At 34.9% G+C, this 19124-nt stretch overlaps 2 protein-coding genes across 3 annotated transcripts in view; one reads left to right on the top strand and one right to left on the bottom strand.

Moving 5' to 3' along the window:
• Positions 1 to 4407, top strand: part of ERO1A (endoplasmic reticulum oxidoreductase 1 alpha) — a 52961-nt gene extending 48554 nt beyond the window's left edge. For both annotated transcript variants that reach the window (XM_086323057.1, XM_086323056.1), the window contains one exon: positions 1071 to 4407. In XM_086323057.1, the coding sequence (XP_086179183.1) occupies positions 1071 to 1131 (61 nt within the window). In that variant the 3' untranslated portion in view covers positions 1132 to 4407. The remainder of the gene's footprint in view (positions 1 to 1070) is intronic.
• A 1302-nt stretch (positions 4408 to 5709) lies between these two features.
• GPR137C (G protein-coupled receptor 137C) overlaps positions 5710 to 19124 on the bottom strand; it is a 64759-nt gene continuing 51344 nt past the window's right edge. Inside the window, exons 4-7 of the mRNA XM_086323058.1 lie at positions 11557 to 11706; positions 9711 to 9836; positions 9423 to 9541; positions 5710 to 8517 (exon numbers count right to left, since the gene is read on the bottom strand). Coding sequence (XP_086179184.1) covers positions 8340 to 8517; positions 9423 to 9541; positions 9711 to 9836; positions 11557 to 11706 — 573 coding nt within the window. The 3' untranslated portion in view covers positions 5710 to 8339. The remainder of the gene's footprint in view (positions 8518 to 9422; positions 9542 to 9710; positions 9837 to 11556; positions 11707 to 19124) is intronic.

Below are 19124 nucleotides of genomic sequence, written 5' to 3'. Positions count from 1 at the left end.
AACTTTGTAGACATGCAATCATTAGATGATATTCTTTATTGTCACCTCTTGACTCTTGTAATCATTATTAATTCACTGAGTGCTTGAATATTCATCTTACAGAATTTGTAAACTTTTTCTAATCTATGTGCTATCCAAATGTTTTTTTGAAGGTCCTAGAAAAAATCATGTTGTGTAATGTAGGTATACATATAAAATTTGTGAATTTGCCATTGTGTAAAAAGGCTAATCATGCTTTTAAAAATAATTTTCATCAAAATGATCAGAAAATAAGCTTAAAATTAGGAACTTACATTTTAAAATTTAAGTACAGATGCATTTCCTCCTGGCCTATCATATCTAAAGAATGCAGAGATTTATAAAAAAAAAAACCTAACACTTTCTAAGGACTATATTTCACTTAAAAAATTGATTTAATAATTGACCTTCAAAATTATTCTTTAGTACACAGAAGCTTGACAGTTATATTTGAGTATTTTGCTACTTTTTTCATGGTGGAGAACAGAGCTAAAGTATACTTAAAATAACAAACTTTTTATAAGTTTGTGAAAACAATTTGGTCACACGTTTACTGTTCTCACTCTTTGTAGTCCGAAAGCTTTGATTCTTTGTATATTTAATAAATATGGTAAATTGATTAGTTTAAGTGTTCATATACTTATGCATACTTAGAATACATATTTTAATGCTATGTACTTTATAAAGTATATACCTATACTTTATATCTAGGTATAAAGTATATACTTATATACTTTAAATAATAAGCATGTGAATATACTTATGAATACTTAAAAATACAATACTTAAGCACTTTATAATTTTGTACTTTGAAACTTTAATACTTAGTTGTGACTAATTAAAAATAACTGATTTCTGGGGAATGTTATCTTAGTTTTAATATGTCAAATTAAGAACACAAGTGCATCAAAACAGATTAAATGTTTTATGCACCTTTATGTTTGCTGAAATAAATTAACATTTTTTTTCTGTGTTCTGAAAATGCAATGTGAATAACTTGTAGAGAAAAGTTATCTAAAATAGTTTCTGAGTGAAATTTATTTTGTTTACAGAATTTCAACAAGTGTGAAAGAATTAGAAAACTTCAGGAACTTGTTACAAAATATTCATTAAAGAAAGCAAGCTGAAAAGTGCCTGTTTCTGGACAGTGGAGGCCAAAGAATGGAATTTCATTCAAAGGCATAAATAGCAATGACAGTCTTAAGTCAAATGTTTTATATAAAGCTGCTTTTGTAAAAGGGAATTATGTTGTTTTAAATAACAATTTTTTAAATTGTGTTAAATCTATGTGTAATATTATTGTGAGTAAAACTTTGATAATGTGGTATACCTTTAATGTTTAATATTAAGTAAAATCATCAGGATTATCAAATTCACATATGGTAAATCTAAGTAAATGATGTTTTAAGTCTCTCAAACTAGAATTTTGTGTAAGAAGACATAATATAAATTAAACTATGGCCAATGTGAAAAGTGTTTATAAGAGAATGTTATGACCCATTATTAATAGCCTAAATGTTCAACATTTAGGGTGAACAGATTTAGTAAATAAAAATACAGAAGTGAAGTGAAGTGAAGTCACTCGGTCATGTCCGACTCTTTGCGACCCCATGGACTGTAGCCTACTATGCTCCTCCGTCCATGACATTTTCCAGGCAAGAGTACTGGAGTGGGTTGCCATTTCCTTCTCCAGAGGATCTCCCTGACCCAGGGATCGAACCCAGATCTCCCGCACTGTAGGCAAACGCTTTACCGTCTGAGCCACCAGGGAAGTCAAAAAAAAAAAATACAGAATGCCTAGTTAAATTTGAATTTCAGATATACAACAGTTTTTTTATATAAGTATGTTGCATGTAATATGGGACAAACATATACCAAAAAATTATTCCTCCTTTCAAATTCAGATTTACCTGGGAGTCCTGTGTTTTATTTGGCAACCCTACAATACATTGGTATGAAACAAATCACTTTTAGAATTATTTTGCTATTTTGATTGGCTTATTTTGGTGTGTAGAAAGATACAATGATAATTCAAGGGTGTAAGGGATTTCTAAACAGTGTGAAAAGTTGAATAGATTTATATATTTATTCTCATAGTACTTTCCCTGATTCTGAATAAAAATTTCGGGAAACTTTTTATTTTTATATAATTTCAAATTTATAGAAATGTTTCCAGGATAGTATCAATACAAAGAACTCTTTTACCAGATTCCTTAATTGTTCATATTTGCTTTCTTGCTCATGCTATCTCTGTATATATACACACATATACTATTTTTTTCTCTTGAAGAGTCAGTTATAGGCATCATGTCCTTTGAACCATGTGTAATATGAATAATGTTTCAATGATTTTTTTTTCCAGGAAAAATATCTGCAACTATATACTACTATAAGCCTTAGAATAAGGAATCATTTTGAGTTCCAATCTAAAATTCTTTTTTTAATTTTGTTACCCTTTTTATGCTGTATAGTTATAGGCATAAAATTTTGGGGTTTTGCACGTGATATTTCTTTCTTCCTTCTCCCCATAACTAAACTGTAATTTTTAGAAGTCTTCATTAAGGGAAGATCTTCAGTGATAAAAATATTTGAAGGGGTTTAGGAATTTATAGCACATGGTAATTGTAGGAAAAAAGGAAGTATATACCTCAAAGTTATGGGTTCTTTCTGTATGTCTTAGCAGGTATATCAGGTTGAGATGTAACATTATTCATAAAGCAGGGTTTATTTACATAATGGCTTAGAAATGCTACTTAACACTACTGTATACTTTTTCTTCTTTATGTCCCTACGGCCTGATACAGTGTCAAGCACATAGTAGGTGTCCAATAAATATTTTTTGAGTGAATGTATGAAAATGTATTCAATATATTTAAATTAATTATCACAGAACTAAGTTTAATAATATATGTCCTATTTCCTTTCCCCCCTAATTTGAATAGGGCAGGAAAAGAAAGATATTAACCTACTATGAAGTCAGTATTCTTAGAGACTCAAAAGACTATGAAATGAGCACCAAATATAGAAGTGTAAGGACATTTGTGGTACTCTGAAAATTTGGTAGAGGGGTTTAAATTTATTTTAAAATTATTTTGCCTGTGTGACTCTCTCTCATCTTATGCCCCTACTCTCTCTCTTTTTTTAACAGCCAAACTTTTGGAAAGAATATTCCTGTCTTCACTTTGTCCCCCTCCACTTGCTCCCTTAACTGAAATTTGGCTTTTTTCCTTAGTAGCTAACAATCTTGTCTTTTGAAGTCTAAATCCCAATTTTAAATCTATGGTTTGGTTCACAAGCCGTTTCTTACTTTTTTTCTGCATTTGACACTGTTGACAGCTCCTTCTTTAAAAATCTGTTTTCCACTAGGTTTCTTGTATTTCCCTCACTTCTGAGTGCCTCTTTTCATGTATTCTTTAAGTTATTCCTTAGGCTTTTATTCCTGCTGTCTTCAGCACTACCACTTCTCACTCTTGAGTCCTTCCAATTCAGTGATCTCTTAAATCCGTACTTTAGCCCAAATTTCTCAGACCATCTTCATTCTACGCATCTTCACTTGGTTGTCCCACAGACAGCTGTGTGTATCTTAAAAAGTTATTCTGCCCCAAACCTATTCTTATGCCTATGCTCCTTCCTTTGGTTAATTTTAGAACCATCACCATCTACATCATCTCTAGGCTAACCCTTCCACTCCCCTGTCCAGCCAGTGTCTAATCTCTATGGATTTTATTTCCATATCTCTGATATATCACTGTCTTTCCATTTTCATTGCTCTTCCCTAAAGTACAAACCTTTTTCCTTGTACCCAACCTGTCTCCTCTCTTTTGCTTCACAGTGTTACCAAAGTGGGCTTTCTAGAAGCACTCTCACAATGTTACTCCCTGCTTAACACACAGTGAATTCATGAACCTTTAGGAGGAAACCAGACCTCTTTCCTTGGTGAACAAAGTACTCTGATAGGGGTCTTTCTGTTTCCCCCAACCTCATGTTCTGCTAAAACAGACTTAGAATTCTTCAGATGCAGCATCGTCAGGCCTCCACACCTTGGTGCCTGCTGTTCTCTATCAAGTGCCCTAGCCATCCTTCCCCACCTGGGAAATTTCTATGTATCCTTGCAGGCCCAGCATAGCGATCGCTTCTGTGAATTCGCCCTTGCTCCATCCAAGGAGGATCATCTAAGTTCTTCTTTTGTGTCACCACTGTAATTACAACCTACCTCTACTGCGTCACTTATTGTACTGTATTGTTTTTGTTTTTTAAAGTTTCCTTTACTAGAATGTGAGCTCCTTAAGAGCAGGAAAAGAAACTTTATCCATGTTTGCATCTCCACGGCATAGTTTTTGGCATATGAACACTTAATAAATGTTGAATAAACTGCTTTTAAAATGACAACTTTATTATTGCTAGTGATCATACCTTCACTCCAAATATTCTTCACAGTAAGTCAATAGGCGCCCAAGGATTTCTGGACTTTAGGTGATCAATATAGCTTCTGAAATTATATTAGAAATTTGGTGTGGTTTTGGCAAGTTATGAAAGGGGCCTATTATGGAAAAAATGGTAAGAACTCTTTTTTCAGGGGAAAGCGTTACTGAAGAATTTCTTGAATAATCAAAGAAAAGCTGCCCAGGATTATGAGCTAGATAAATTTCTACCTGTTTAAGAATCTAAGGGGAAGGAGAGAGGTGTTGTAAGTTCTTTCACACAAGGATTTTTCTTAGCTTAATGTTTCAATAAACATGTACTATCTAATATGGTCTTCCCAGGTGGTGCTAGTGGTAAAGAACCCACCTGCCAATGCAGGTAGATGTAAGAGACTCAGGTTCAATCCCTGGCTCAGGAAGATCCCCTAGAGGAGGGCACAGCAACCTACTCCAGTATTCTTGCCTGGAGAACCCCATGGACAGAGGAGACTGGCAGGCTGTAGTCCACAGGGTCGCAGAGTCAGACATAACTGAAGCAACTTAGCACTTACGCACGTACTATCTAATAACATTGGTATTTTAAAGTATGGCATTTCATATCAAATTAGTGTGTAATACTAATTAGTGTACAGCTAATGTCGTACATGGTTATCTCAGTGTTCAGTACGTACAGTTATCCATGTGTACAATAATAGTTCGACTTTAGATTTTTCAACTTGACAACAGTGCAAAAGCAATACACATTTGATAGAAACTGTACTTCCACTTTTGAATTTTGGTTTCTCCCCCCAGGCTAGTGATATGCGGTACGGACCTCTCATGATTTGGGGCAGTGGCAGCACCACAGCACCCGCTCAGCCACACAGTCACAAGGGAACACAACCCATACCCAACCATTCTGTACCGAACACAACCATTTCATTTCTCACTTTCAGTACAGTGTTCAATAAACTCTACATGATATTCAACACTCTGTTACAAAACAGGTTTCGTGTTAGATGGTTGTGCCCAACTGCAGTTTAATATAAGTGTTTTGAGCATGTTTAGGGAAGGCTAGTCTAAGCTGTAATGTTCTAGGCCAGCTGTATTCAATGCATTTTCACTTAGGACAAGCCAAGGAATATCTGTAATGACAAGCTCACTTAAAGTAAACTGTCATTTGTAACTCTACGTATTTTTCTCTTTCCTATGGTAGGCTTCTTATCCTTACATGACAGAATCTCAACGGGTGTAGTCTGTTAAAAGAGATTAAGAAAACCCAACCTCCAAATAAAAGCACAAACACTTTTATTTTTAACAGTAGTGTTTTGTTACAATTTAGTGAAACAAATAAATACATTCATTGGCCACAGCTATACTTTTATAACCAGTTTGACACTGATTTTATAGCTGAGAAACACTTAAACAATAAAAAAGGCAGCTATGCTTAAAAAAAGCCACTTTAGCTATAAATTACATCTTTCATAAAACTACTACCAGCTATAATGAGTGGCAAGAGTTTCAAAATTAATGACCGTCCAAATGAAACAATAAAAACAAGTACTGCTAATCACTGTAGAATTACACACTTAAGCAATGAAATTCTCTTTTCTAGTTAGTGAACCAAAAAGAAGGTTTGAAATTGTCATCATGTGCTTCAGTGCAGGATGAACAGGGGATCGACAGCCCTTTGATTTGATAAACAACTCCTTCTTTCAAGACCAGACTTAAAGTGCTCCTAGTGCTTTGAAATTTTTAAGCAAAAACTGGGCCAGAAGCTTATCTTTCTTTGTCTTTGGTGATTTATTGTGGGAGATGTCTTTAAGGAGACAAATGCAAGAATTCAGGTTCCCTGGTCAGGGATAAGAAATTTACAAATCTCAGATTTGGAAGAATCAACTAATGCAACTGAAAAAACCACGTTATTTTATCTGAAATATTTTTAAAAGAGTAATCCTCACTTATCTGGTCAAATAGGAGCATTATGTAGGGAAGTCTGGGGAAGCTTTCCTAGAAAAAATGTATCACTTTGAACCCCAAGGATTAACAAAGGCAACACATCTTCTTAGATAGCTCTAGATAATTAAATACCTAACATTATTAAGACAATAAATAGTCGGCATTCTGAAAAGAAACCCAGTAACTGAAGTTGCAGTAAAAATACACTCAGGTAAGTGCATGGTATGTTGTCCTGTTACGATCTATAAATTCTATACTATAAATTTTATAAATCCAAAGTGACATGTATAAGTTTATGATTTGGACTAAGTTCAGAATTTTTTTTGTACTATAAAAAGATTAAATTTCTTTGTCTGTGTACCAGCTTCCCAAGAGATCAAAAGCATTAAAAATTTCATTTTTTTCTTGGGGTTTCACTTACTGTTATACTTCTGTGAAGTTACTGAATCAATCAAAAAGTTGAAAGATGTTTTATGTAAGAGCAGAAAAAGAACTTTCTAATCAAAGTAAAGACAGAAAAAGACAGTTGTATTAGTTCCAGTTCTGAAGAAATAGATTAGCAAATAACCGTATTTAGTCATCTTTAAGCATGTTGTGACAACTTCCCAATGTTGCCTGTTACCTTGGGCTCTTGAGGTATTTAGCATCTACTTTTTTCCATATAGACACTAGTAGAAAGTGCATTTTAAAATTCTCTATCACTTTAGCCTACCATATATATATATATATTTTTTTTTTTTTTTTTAGATCTAAGGACGTTCAAGACAGTTTTAATGTAATTCTAAAAGTACTCCAATATTGTTAACCACTGGTTTTTATACTTACCTAGTTAGTACCTTCACATAAGTTGTTCATTTAGTCTAGTGCTGGGATTAATTTGAATTAATTTGGCTTTGCCCATATGCAAGATATAAAAATGAAAACTAAAGGAAAAATTATATGTATTACAAAGTATTGCACTTGAGCTCACTGCAATAACATATCATGATTTAATTTACCTGAGGTTAATCCTGATTCATAGGAATAATGGGTAAGATTTGCTATATTTTATTTCAGCTAATTGAATGCCTTTGAAAATGTATTCATGTTTTAACTTAGAATTGTATATTTTCTGAATAATTCTTAAATGCATCTGTAAACTTTAGTCCTAAGAAGTTTCTATCAATATCTCCCTACACAAAAATTGCTGTTGTTTTCTTGAAGAATCATGCTTAAACTACTGTATTGTCTTAACCATACAGAATAATCACTTGACCAATTCTACTCAAAGTAGCCACATAATTTTGATTAGTATACTTTGCTCTTGAAGAAATGACTGTGACTTTCCAAAGAACACTGCTGGTCCTCACTGTAAAGGATTACTAGTATCATTTCTTTAAAATGATTGAATAATTTCAGTTAGTACTGTACAATCATGCTTAAAAGAACTATCTTCAATGATTACCTATTTTCAATAGATCTTTCAAAAGAATGATACGTTTTTATGCCTTCATTCTGTGCACTGTTCACACTATAAACTTTATTGGGTAAGAATTCCACATGGAGTACACTGCTGAATATACAGGCTTTGATTTTTGTAAGGAATCTGCCTCCTGATTTGATGTACAACATAACATCCCAGTGTGAACACTGGGTATGACTTTGGGGACTGCAGTGTACTCTTTCAGAACAAAGATAAAAGTGCAAATATGCGTTCGATATTCCAAAGTCAGGATGTACGGAGGCCATCGAGTCCCTTAAGATCTAATCCTTCTTTTCTCTGGCTCCAAATTTTCCATTGTACTTCATTTTACCAGGACGAGGTCAAAAGTAACAGCTGTGTCCTCCACTGGACTCAGCCACATTTCCAGGCTTTGTTTTCAGTTGTAACGGATAATGGAATGTTTATGCAGATGGAATTTAAACACACTGAATATACACATTCATGAAAAATGATTGAAGAATCACAACTTGATGATGCCATCAGTTTTGTGGTGTTACGTATAAGCTATGGTGACTGTTCATATCTAAGTTACTACAAGTAAAGAGCAAAGGAGCAGTGTCCGTCAGAGGTCCATTCAGGTGGGGAGAGACTGTGTAACTGCTGCTGCCACAACCAGTCATGGTGCCGTACCAGCCCAAACCTTGTGAATTTGATAAACTGCAAAAAAGGGGCAAAAAAGGACTGTGATCAGGATATAATAACTCATGCTGGCACTTCTAGTTTTGAATGAATTATGTTCTTCACCAAATAATGGCTTTCTACAAAATTCAATAACTTATATCTAATATCCTTGATTCTATATCACATATTAGAAAAGAATGAATAAATACCATTCAACATTAGTAGAACTTGATTATCAGATAATAATAATAGTAACATAGTGCTTATTATGTGCTGGGCTTTATTCTAGGACATACATATGTATGTTTACACACACATGCACTCAGCCTTCACAACAATCCTATCAGATAGGTTCTATTATTATCCCTATTTTACAGATGAAAAACAGACAAAAAATTGAGGTTAAGTAACTTGTCCAGATGAAGTGAGGGTTATAGAAAATGCTGCATTAAATTCAAAGCATTATTTAGTGTGCATTAAGGCTTCCTCGGCACTGATACCAAAGCTAATGGGATGGACTTGTAATGATTTTGGAACAAGGAGGGCACTGAAGATTTCTTATAGCAGCTAAGCTTCCCAAGAGTTTTATTTAGAGTTTCTCTGTGCAATTTGAACAGCATAGTAGATATGGAAACATATATAATAGTATTTCTTCTCTGCTCACCAACCCCCATCAGCTTTGAACTAACAAGGGATCCTGAAATGAAAGGGTGCCATTTTACCCCCAAAGGCATTTCTCAAATAAAGGTAATATGTGGACTTAGAAGCAGATGATAATTCTTTATAGTACAGGTCTCATCATGGGTTTAACATCTACTGTTCTACGTGCCAATGTTAAATGATCTTATTTATTGACATATATCAGCAAATCACCCTTTTAATATTTGGGTTAAAGCTTTTTCAAAAAAAAATCTATGTTGGTACCAATTCAGTGCAACTACCTTCCTTCTCTTGAACTTCCCAGTCTTGGCAAGTCATCATCACTATCATATCGCCTCGGATTGTCGAAGAAGTATGCTCTGGAACTGTAACTGTGACTGTTTATCATGCCAGCAGGTGCCTGTGAACAATGTAGTAGATAGAATATGAAGATTTACTTTTCAACTAAGAAAGGAGGCTGAGATCTATAATCCTTTTTAGTCTTTGCCAAAAATAGAAAATCAATATAAATGTTCTATTATTTTTAAAAATAAGGAGAACAGGCATTAGGTAATGTTATGATATCATACCAAATTCTGGTTTAATCTCTGTGCCCGGAAAAACAGTACCACTGACCATGCTGGCACATGTTCCCACAGAAAGAGGACCATTCCAAATACAATATACTCTTCTCCACTTATGTCTTTTACATGAGCCTGTGAATAGAATATGGTCGAGCAGTTTTAAAATCAGTCTTACATGTAAGGAATCACCCTCCACAAACAACTTGCTCCAGGTAGGGTAACTTAAAAGATCAACTTACAAGCACATAGAACTCTAAATTAATTTTCCATATTTTATGGCTTCTCATGTAATGATATTTATCCTTTAAAGATCATAAAATGCTTTGATGTTAAGTAGAATAAAGAGGTATTAACTTTTTCAACACATCAATTTATGAAAATATTTTTAACACATGGGTAGTGGTGTGGGTGGTTTAGGTCCTGTAGTCTGAGGAGGGTTATAAATGAGACTACAGGTTCCAGCTGCTCCAAAGGCAAAATAATTGCACTTACCCTGAGTTACACCTGTAGAGAAATGTAACATGCAAGTCACTCAGCTCTGTTGCTATTTAAAAACATGCTTTTGGGCTTAAATTCCATGTTGAATTTGTTTCTATTCTAATAAATGTGGGGAAAGAGAAATGGGAAAAGGAGTGAAGGGAATCTGCCACACGGAACCAAATGTGAAAATTCCTTCTTTGAAAGATAATTAAAATCCTGATAAAACAGCATTCCAGGATGCTTAAATTCAGTACGAAGCTAAATTAATATAAATAAAGACATGACATGCACCTAGGTCAGGCTACTTCTAGCAGAAGGATGGAAAATGCTGGGAGGTCAGATATGCACAGCAAGCGTGCCAGGAGTCACTACAGAAAACACCTAGACACCCAAGGAACTATGAATGCGCTCCCATTTTCAAGACTGATAATGCCAAATTTTCATAAAAGTATACATCTAAAACTAAACCAAATATTTAGGTTATATATAGTTCTTGGGTAAGAGAGAATTAATTTCATCCTAGCAAATTAAAGACATAACCATATTTACTAGCTAATGACAGAATATCAACTTATAAAGAGATACTTAAACACTATCCTTTACAAATTAGTAAAGCAGAGACACTACTTTGCCAACAAAGGTCCGTCTAGTCAAGGCTATGGTCTTTCCAGTGGTCATGTATGGATGTGAGAGTTGGACTGTGAAGAAGGCTAAGCACCGAAGAATTGATGCTTTTGAACTGTGGTGCTGGAGAAGACTCTTGAGAGTCCCTTGGCCTGCAAGGAGATCCAACCAGTCCATTCTGAAGGAGATCAGCCCTGGGATTTCTTTGGAGGGAATGATGCTGAAGCTGAAACTCCAGTACTTTGGCCACCTCATGCGAAGAGTTGACTCACTGGAAAAGACTCTGATGCTGGGAGGGATTGGGGGCAGGAGGAGAAGGGGACAACAGAGGATGAGATGGCTGGATGGCATCACCGACTCGATGGACATGAGTCTGAGTGAACTCCGGGAGTTTGTGATGGACAGGGAGGCCTGGCGTGCTGTGATTCATGGGGTCACAAAGAGTCGGACACGACTGAGCGACTGAACTGAACTGAAAATAGATTTATGACCAATAGATTTAATACACTGTTAATATTATTCACAAAAAGAAAATAAAATACTATTTTGGGAGAAGTTCTCTCTGAAGAATGATTTCAACTGCTACATATGAATGAGAATTTTTAAACATAGAACTTTGAAGTATGATTACTGATAGTGGCTAGAGATTCCATAAAAGTGTTTGTAAGTCAAACACTCAAAACATTCTCCTAGTCAGGCTAACTTCATTATCATACACTTAGATTTGCAATACATGTTAGGTTCTTACCTTATCTGAAAGATTATCCCAGCCATAATTAAATGGACTTTCTAATGTATCCTGAGATATGGTGATCACCACCAAATTATAACATGCTCTTGAAGAGTACAGAAGAATGACCACAGAGCCTACGACAACAGTCTGGCATAGAGACATACCCTAAAAGAAATAAAAGTCATCATCACAACAGTCTGCACATTTATCATGATATACATTGTCCATGTACAATATAGTCACCTCTTGCAATGCACCCCTAGAAAACACTGAGTGAGTGCCAGTTGAAATCAACTCTTGATTATCATGCTTTACAATTCCTATTTTTAGAACCACTTGTGTTTCAACTACCCTGTTAATACATATAAGTTCTTTGTCAACTTTCCCAGCAGCAGCTGGAGGAAGATTTTGTTCGGCCAAGGTTAACCTTACTCCTTTAAGTAATATATGAATAAACAAGTTGGCAAATGATTGATGTTAATCAGAGAGGTAGTTTAGGCACAATGAGAAAAGAATGGGAGATAGAAACATTAGTCCATTTGATACATTTAATTTCCAATAAGAAGCAAAATTAGAATAGAAACACAATTCCTGTACTATTTGCTTTGTTCTATTAGAGTTGATGTTAATCCTCTGTTGATATTGTTATGTTGATGACAAAATGATGCAGGCACCCAAATGCACTTTCAAATCCAAAATATTTTAATACTAAAGCTTTCACCATTTCCTGAAATATAGAAAGAAAGCCTTACATAACAGTGGTTATAACAGTGGTTGTCAGCTGGAGTGTGTATATTGGAGAAGGGTGTGGTATCCACTTTTGCAGAGATTCTTAACCTGAAATATTTGAATACAGTTGGTTTCCTTTGTAATCCTATTTATCTTAAAGACATTATTCTGAAAAGTGACACAATTGCCAAACATATATTGTGAAAAACACCTAATATGGTGTTTTGGAAGTTTGTGTTTTAGTGTCACAATGATTAAGCGGAAATGATGGCGTTCACCACACAAGGGCCAGGGCTGCTGGATGATTGACAATTTACAGGAGAGTTCTCCACGTAAGAGAATTATCTGACCTTCATAATGTCCCCATGTCCTCTTGGACATTTATGAAGATGAAAAACTTATCCATAATGATCTGAGCCAGAACCTAAATCTGTTTGAAATATAAACAGAGTTTGTGCTTACACAGTTTTAAACAGATGCCAACACATCCAGAAACACACATAACATGTAAATCGAGGGAAATTTGTCCTTTGTTTTTTGTTCAGACCTTTATCAACAACAGTCAAATATTTCAGAAAGGTATGAAAGTGATAGCAATACTGCTTGTGGTGTACAGTGCAAAAGCAACACACCTGGAACAGTCTGCATTTATAGTCTCATCCACAGTTTCTATGTGTAGATACAAGCATCCGACCACTGTAGCATACCCTCAAATCTACACATTCAAATATTTATTAATTACTTTCCTTTTATTTTCTCATTATATTACAATTAGGGCAATTGCACTGAATTTTTGAAGTTATGTGTGTATGTATGTTAAACAATCTATTAATTTCAGCATAGAAATAGGTGATTAAAATTTATGAGAAGGTTTCAATGGGTTTGATAGGATTGAAAAATATTATTATAACTGACATCCTCGTAAGAACAACACATTTTTAGAGGTGAATGAGAAGAAAGCAAACTTAAAGATGAAATATATCTTGAAAGATTTTGGGATAGCAACAGCATATCTTCTCTGATCTAACTCACTATTACAGCAAAAAGTATGTGTGAAAATAAAATCCTAGCAAGATTAAAGTTTTTAATCAAGACTAAGCTTTTCTACAATGTGCATTTTTACTGTGCATATTTATTATGAATCAAAAAATGTTGCTAATAAAAAGCTAATCTAAAAGCAATCCAATTTCCATTTTAAAAGTACTATATTATTACAGAAAAGTAACAAGTTAGAATGCTATAAGCATTATCATCCTTTAATATAACCATAAGTAAATTTATAGTCACTGCTTTAAGAAATACTATGACTGCTAAAAGTAATAACATCTTATAATACGGAGTTTCTCTACTTACACTTGTAAATATTATAAAAAACTGCAAAGAAGTGTGAGCAAAGAATAGTATCAGAGCAATTAACAAAGCAAAATTGCAGCCAAATTACATACTTATAATAGAGAAAGAAGTCCACCAATTTAGAAAACAAATTAAGATTTTTCCCACAAAATATAGGGTCATAAAAGATATCAGCCACATGGAAAGTTACAGAAAATTTTTCTAAATCGAATAGTCATGACAAACAATTCCACTCAGGAGCAATCCTCAAAGAATGATTCTCCCTTCCTCTACCTCAGACATTTACATACCACTGTTTTAGGAATTCCACACTTGACAAGTAAAGAAGAGTTAGATCTCACTCCGGTATGCTTACCATTAACTAGAGTTCAGTATTTGTTTATAGGTACTTTTAGGACACAGATATGTCGATACCTCAGCTTACCATTCATTGGTTTTGACAACTGGTGTATACAAATAAAAAACATTACCATCACTCTCAAATGTTCTCTGACATCCGTTCCCCACCAGCCAACCCCTCAGACACAAATATTCCCCTGCTTCTGTTTTCACTACAACTTAGTTTGGCGTAGTCTAGAACTTCACATAAATGGAATTATAGAATATGAACTCTTACGTAGGTATCACGCACTCAGCGTAACGTTTTGAGGTTCATCCATGCTGTTGGATGTACCAGGAGTTAGGTCTTTGCGCTGCTGAGGTGGACAATTACGGTGACCAACTCCTGGTTTGCTCAAAAGTTTCCTAGTTAAAAAAACATTCCTAGTTTTAGCACTGAAAGTCACATATTCCAGAAATCCTTTGAGTCCCTGGCAAACCAGGACAGTTAACCCCACTAATTCCACTGTATAATTAATTACATGAATTTGTTTATACGAGAATTTGTTTATTCACTTTTTCTGTTGATGGACTGTTTCTGTGAATGTTCTTACTCAAATCTTTTTGTGGACATATTCTTTCGCTTTTCTTGGGTAAATACCTCAGGATGGAATTGCTGGGTCACGTGATAGGTTTAAGTTCAGCTGTATAAGAAACTGCCAGATCTTTCTCCAAAATGGATGTACAATTTTATATTTCCAACAAAACATGAGAGTTCCAGTTGTTCCAATTCCTAGATAACATTTGGAGTTGTCAATCTCTTTAATTTTAACCATGCTGTGGATATTTTGGTTTTAATTTGCATTTCCTCAGATGACTAACGATACTGTGTTTATTGGCCATTTGTACATCTTTTGTGAAAAGTCTGTTTATATCTTTGACCATTTTTAAATTGGGCTGTCTTCTTAAAAATTATTGAGTTGTAGACAGTCCCTGCATATACTGGAAATGATTCCTTGTCAGATGTATGCATTGCAAATATTTTCTTAAAGTCTGTGGTTTGCCTTAGCATATTCTTAGTCTTGCCTTTTGATGGGAAAATTTAATTTTGATTAAGTCTAATTTATTATTATTCTTTTGTGATTACTTTCAATGACCTGCTTAAGAGATCTTCTAAAGGAAATTAGTCCTGAATATTCATTGGAAGGACTGATGCTGAAGTTGAAACTCCAATACTTTGGCCACCTGATGCGAAAACTGACTTATTGGAAAAGACCTTGATGCTGGGAAAGAGTGAAGGCAGGAGGAGAAGGGGATGATAGGGGATGAGATGGTTGGATGGTATCACTGACTCAATGGACATGAGTTTGAGCAAGCTCCAGGAGTTGGGGATGGACAGGATAGCCCAGAGTGCTGCAGTCCACGAGGTCACAGACAGTCAGACATGACTGAGTGACTGAACTGAACTGAAGAGATCTTTGCCTGTATCCAAATTGCAAAGATAATCTCTTATGTTTAGTTTTAAAAGCTTTAGACTTTTTGAATTATATTTAAATTTGTGACCCATTTTGAATTTTTGTGTGTATATGAGATGCAGCTAGAGGTTCATTTTATTTCATGTGGATATCCAGTTGTTCCAGCACCATTAGCTTTCCTTTTGAATTGTTTTAGCACCTTTGTCAAAAATCAAGATTGTTTCCAGGCTCTCTATTATGTTTGTCTTTGTTTTAATTACTATGGTTTTACACTAAGTTTCCGGAGAAGGCAATGGCACCCCACTCCAGTACTCTTGCCTGGAAAATCCCATGGACGGAGGAGCCTGGTGGGCTGCCGTCTATGGGGTCGCACAGAGTCGGACACGACTGAAGCGACTTAGCAGCAGCAGCAGCAGCGGCACACCAAGTTTCAAAGTCATGTGGTCTAACTCTTCTTTTTCAGAATTACCTTCTGCATTGTTCGCTACAATAACCGTTAGCCACATGTATTTACATAATCACATTTAAACACGTTAAATGAAAAGATCAGTTCCTTTGTAGCACTAGCCCTCTTTCAAGTGCTCAATAGTTACATATTGGCTAGTACAGATACAGAATATTTTCATCATCACAGAAAGTTCTATTGGAAAGCACTACTTTTTAAAGTATTTTAGGTCCTTTGTATATCCATATAAATTTTAGAATAAATTTGTCAATTTCTGTTTTTTAAAGCCTCAAGGTACAATTATAATTGGGATTGCATTTTATTCATCTTTTGTGTGGAAAACTGTCATCTTAAAAATACTGTATCTTCTAATCCATAAATAATGGTCTTCAATGATTTAGATCTTTAATTTCTCTCAGCAATATGTAGTAGTTTTCAGTATAGAGGTACTGCTTATTTTTTGCAAAATTGATTCCTAAGTATTTTGGGTTTTTTATGCTATAGAATTGCTTTTTGAATTTAATTTTCAAACTGATTATACCTTGTATATGTATGAAAATCATGTAATTTTGCATTTTGACTTTGTATCCTGAGTACTTGCTATATTCATGATTCCTCGGGATGCTCTACTTAAACAACCATGTTATCTGCAATTAGAAACAGTTTTCTTTTCTTTTTTTTGATGGGCTAGGTGGTTTTTAAAAAATATTAACTTATTTTAATTGGAGTATAATTAGTTTACAATATTGTGATGGTTTTTGCCATACATCAACATGAATTGGCCACAGGTATACATGTGTCCCCCCATCCTGAATCCCCTTCCTGCCTCCCTCCCCACCCTATCCCTCTGGGTTGTCCTATTATACAGAGTGAATTAAGTCAGAAAGAGAAAGTCAAATACTGCATATTAATGCATGCATATATATGGAATTTAGAAAGATGGTACCGAAGATCCTATATGCAGGGCAGCAAAGGAGTCACAGATGGAAAAAACAGTTTTACTTCTTAATTTCTAATTTTATACCTTCTGTTTTTGTTTTATTGGACTATTGAATAGAAATGGTGAGAACGGACTTCCTTGCTTTGTTCCCAACCTTAAGGGTAAAACATCCAATACTTTCAGTGTGACACAGATTGCAGGGTTTTTAGAGATGTCTTTTATCAGACTGAGGAATATTCCTTCTGTTCCCTATTAGCTTAACGTTTCATTGCGGTTATTTTTAAATCATGAAGGGTGCTGAATTTTGTCAGATGTTTTTGCTACATCTATTCAAATGATTATTTATCTTTTCTCCTTTGTTCTCTCAATGTAGTGAATTACATTGACTGACTGATTTTCAAATGTTAAACCAATGTTGCTAGATTCTGTATCTCTAAGTACAAGAGATTATGTGTGTGTGCTCAATCACTTCAGTCATGTCCAACTCTGTGTGACCCTATAGATTGCAGCCTTCCAGGCTCCTCTATCCATGGGGTTATCCTGGCATGAATATTACAGTGGGTTGCCATGCCCTCTTCCAGGGGATCTTCCTAACCCAGGGATTGAACCTACATCTCCTGAAGCTCATGAATTGGGACTGAGCATAGGGCGCTAAAAGCTCCAACTATGATTGTGGGGATTTTTATCCCTTTGTTTCTTACTACCTGGTAAGTTCCTCCTCTTTATTCCTACTATTTGGCTTCATATACACATCTATTATTTTTATGTGTTTGATGAACACCTCTTTATATTTCATAATATTCTTTGCTTAACTTTTATATCTGGTAATACCCTTTGTCTTAACAGTTCTTTTGCTTAATATTAAAGTGCTTTCCTCAGAGAAGGCAATGGCACCCCACTCCAGTACTCTTGCCTGGAAAATCCCATGGATGGAGGAGCCTGGTAGGCTGCGGTCCATGGGGTCGCTAAGAGTCGGACATGACTGAGTGAGTTCACTTTCACTTTTCACTTTCATGCATTGGAGAAGGAAATGGCAACCCACTCCAGTGGTCTTGCCTGGAGAATCCCAGGGACGGGGGCGTCTGGTGGGCTGCCGTCTATGGGGTCACACGGAGTTGGACACGACTGAAGCGACTTAGCAGCAGCAGCAGCAAAGTGTCTTCTTACACTTATTGAATGAATAGTATATTAGCTTCCTTGTTCAACTTATATCTATTTAAAGTGCCTTCTGGAAGTCAGAGTATAGATGGGTCTTGTTTTTTTTTTTTTTAATTCATTTTGACAGTCTCTACCTTTTAACAGGAGTGTTTAGTCCATTAACATTTAATATAATTAGTGATATGTTTAAATTTAGGTCTTACATTTTACTATTTGCATATTTATTTGTTGTTCCTCTATCCATTATTTTCTGCATCTTTTGGTTAATTGAATATCTTTTAGAACTCCATTTTAATTTATCTACTGAACTTTTAACTATACTTTTATATTCCTTGTTGTTTTCTTTTTGCCTTAAGTGGTTGCTCTAGGGTAGCAGTCCTTAAAGTGTGGTCCTGGGATCTTAAAAATCAAAATCAAGATGATTAAAAACAAGAGTACTAAGATGTTATTTGCCTAATATATTTTCATTCTCTTTTGTAGATACAGCAGAGTTTTCTAGAGGCTTTATGATATGTGATGGTATCAACACTCTGTATGCATGTGTGTTCTTGTGTTTTCTATTAACAGATTCCTGATATAATAGACTTAGGGTATAAATACATTCATTTTCAGAGATTAAGTCAGCTTGTTCTCTGTATCTTTATTGGGTTCTTGTTAATTTTCTTTAGTTATACCTGATATAGCAGCTAAAACCTCATTATTATCAAATTATTAGGTTTATTTTCTTTTTTGGCAATGCCCATAACATGGCATGTGGGTTCCTAGTTCCCAACCAGGGATGAAACCCATACCCCTGCAGTGGAAGCACGGAGTTTTAACCACCAGACCATCAGGGAAATCCCCAAACAAGTAGTTATTCTGAAATCCTAGAAGAAAAGAAGGGAAAAGGGGATTTCCATGGTAATCCAGTGGTTAGGACTTGATGTTTTCACTGCTGTGGCCTGGGTTCAATCTCAGGTAGGGGAACTAAGATCCAGCAAGCCACAGCGTATAGCCAAAAGAAAAAAAAATGAAATCCTAAATTTTTCCTTGTATCTACATGGCAGCACAACAAGAATAGGTACAATTAATATGTTTGTTTCATAATATTTAAGCATTTAAATAAAAACTTAAAATATTAAATTTAACATTAAACTCATTTTACTCTAAATTAATTACATTTTAA

This window comes from Bos grunniens, chromosome 10, assembly GCF_055505025.1.
Source record: "Bos grunniens cultivar Pamir isolate PY7600 chromosome 10, Bosgru_T2T1.0, whole genome shotgun sequence".
Taxonomy (NCBI): Eukaryota; Metazoa; Chordata; class Mammalia; order Artiodactyla; family Bovidae; genus Bos; species Bos grunniens.
Note: the sequence above shows the minus strand (reverse complement) of the source record. Positions and strands in the feature narration are given on the sequence as shown.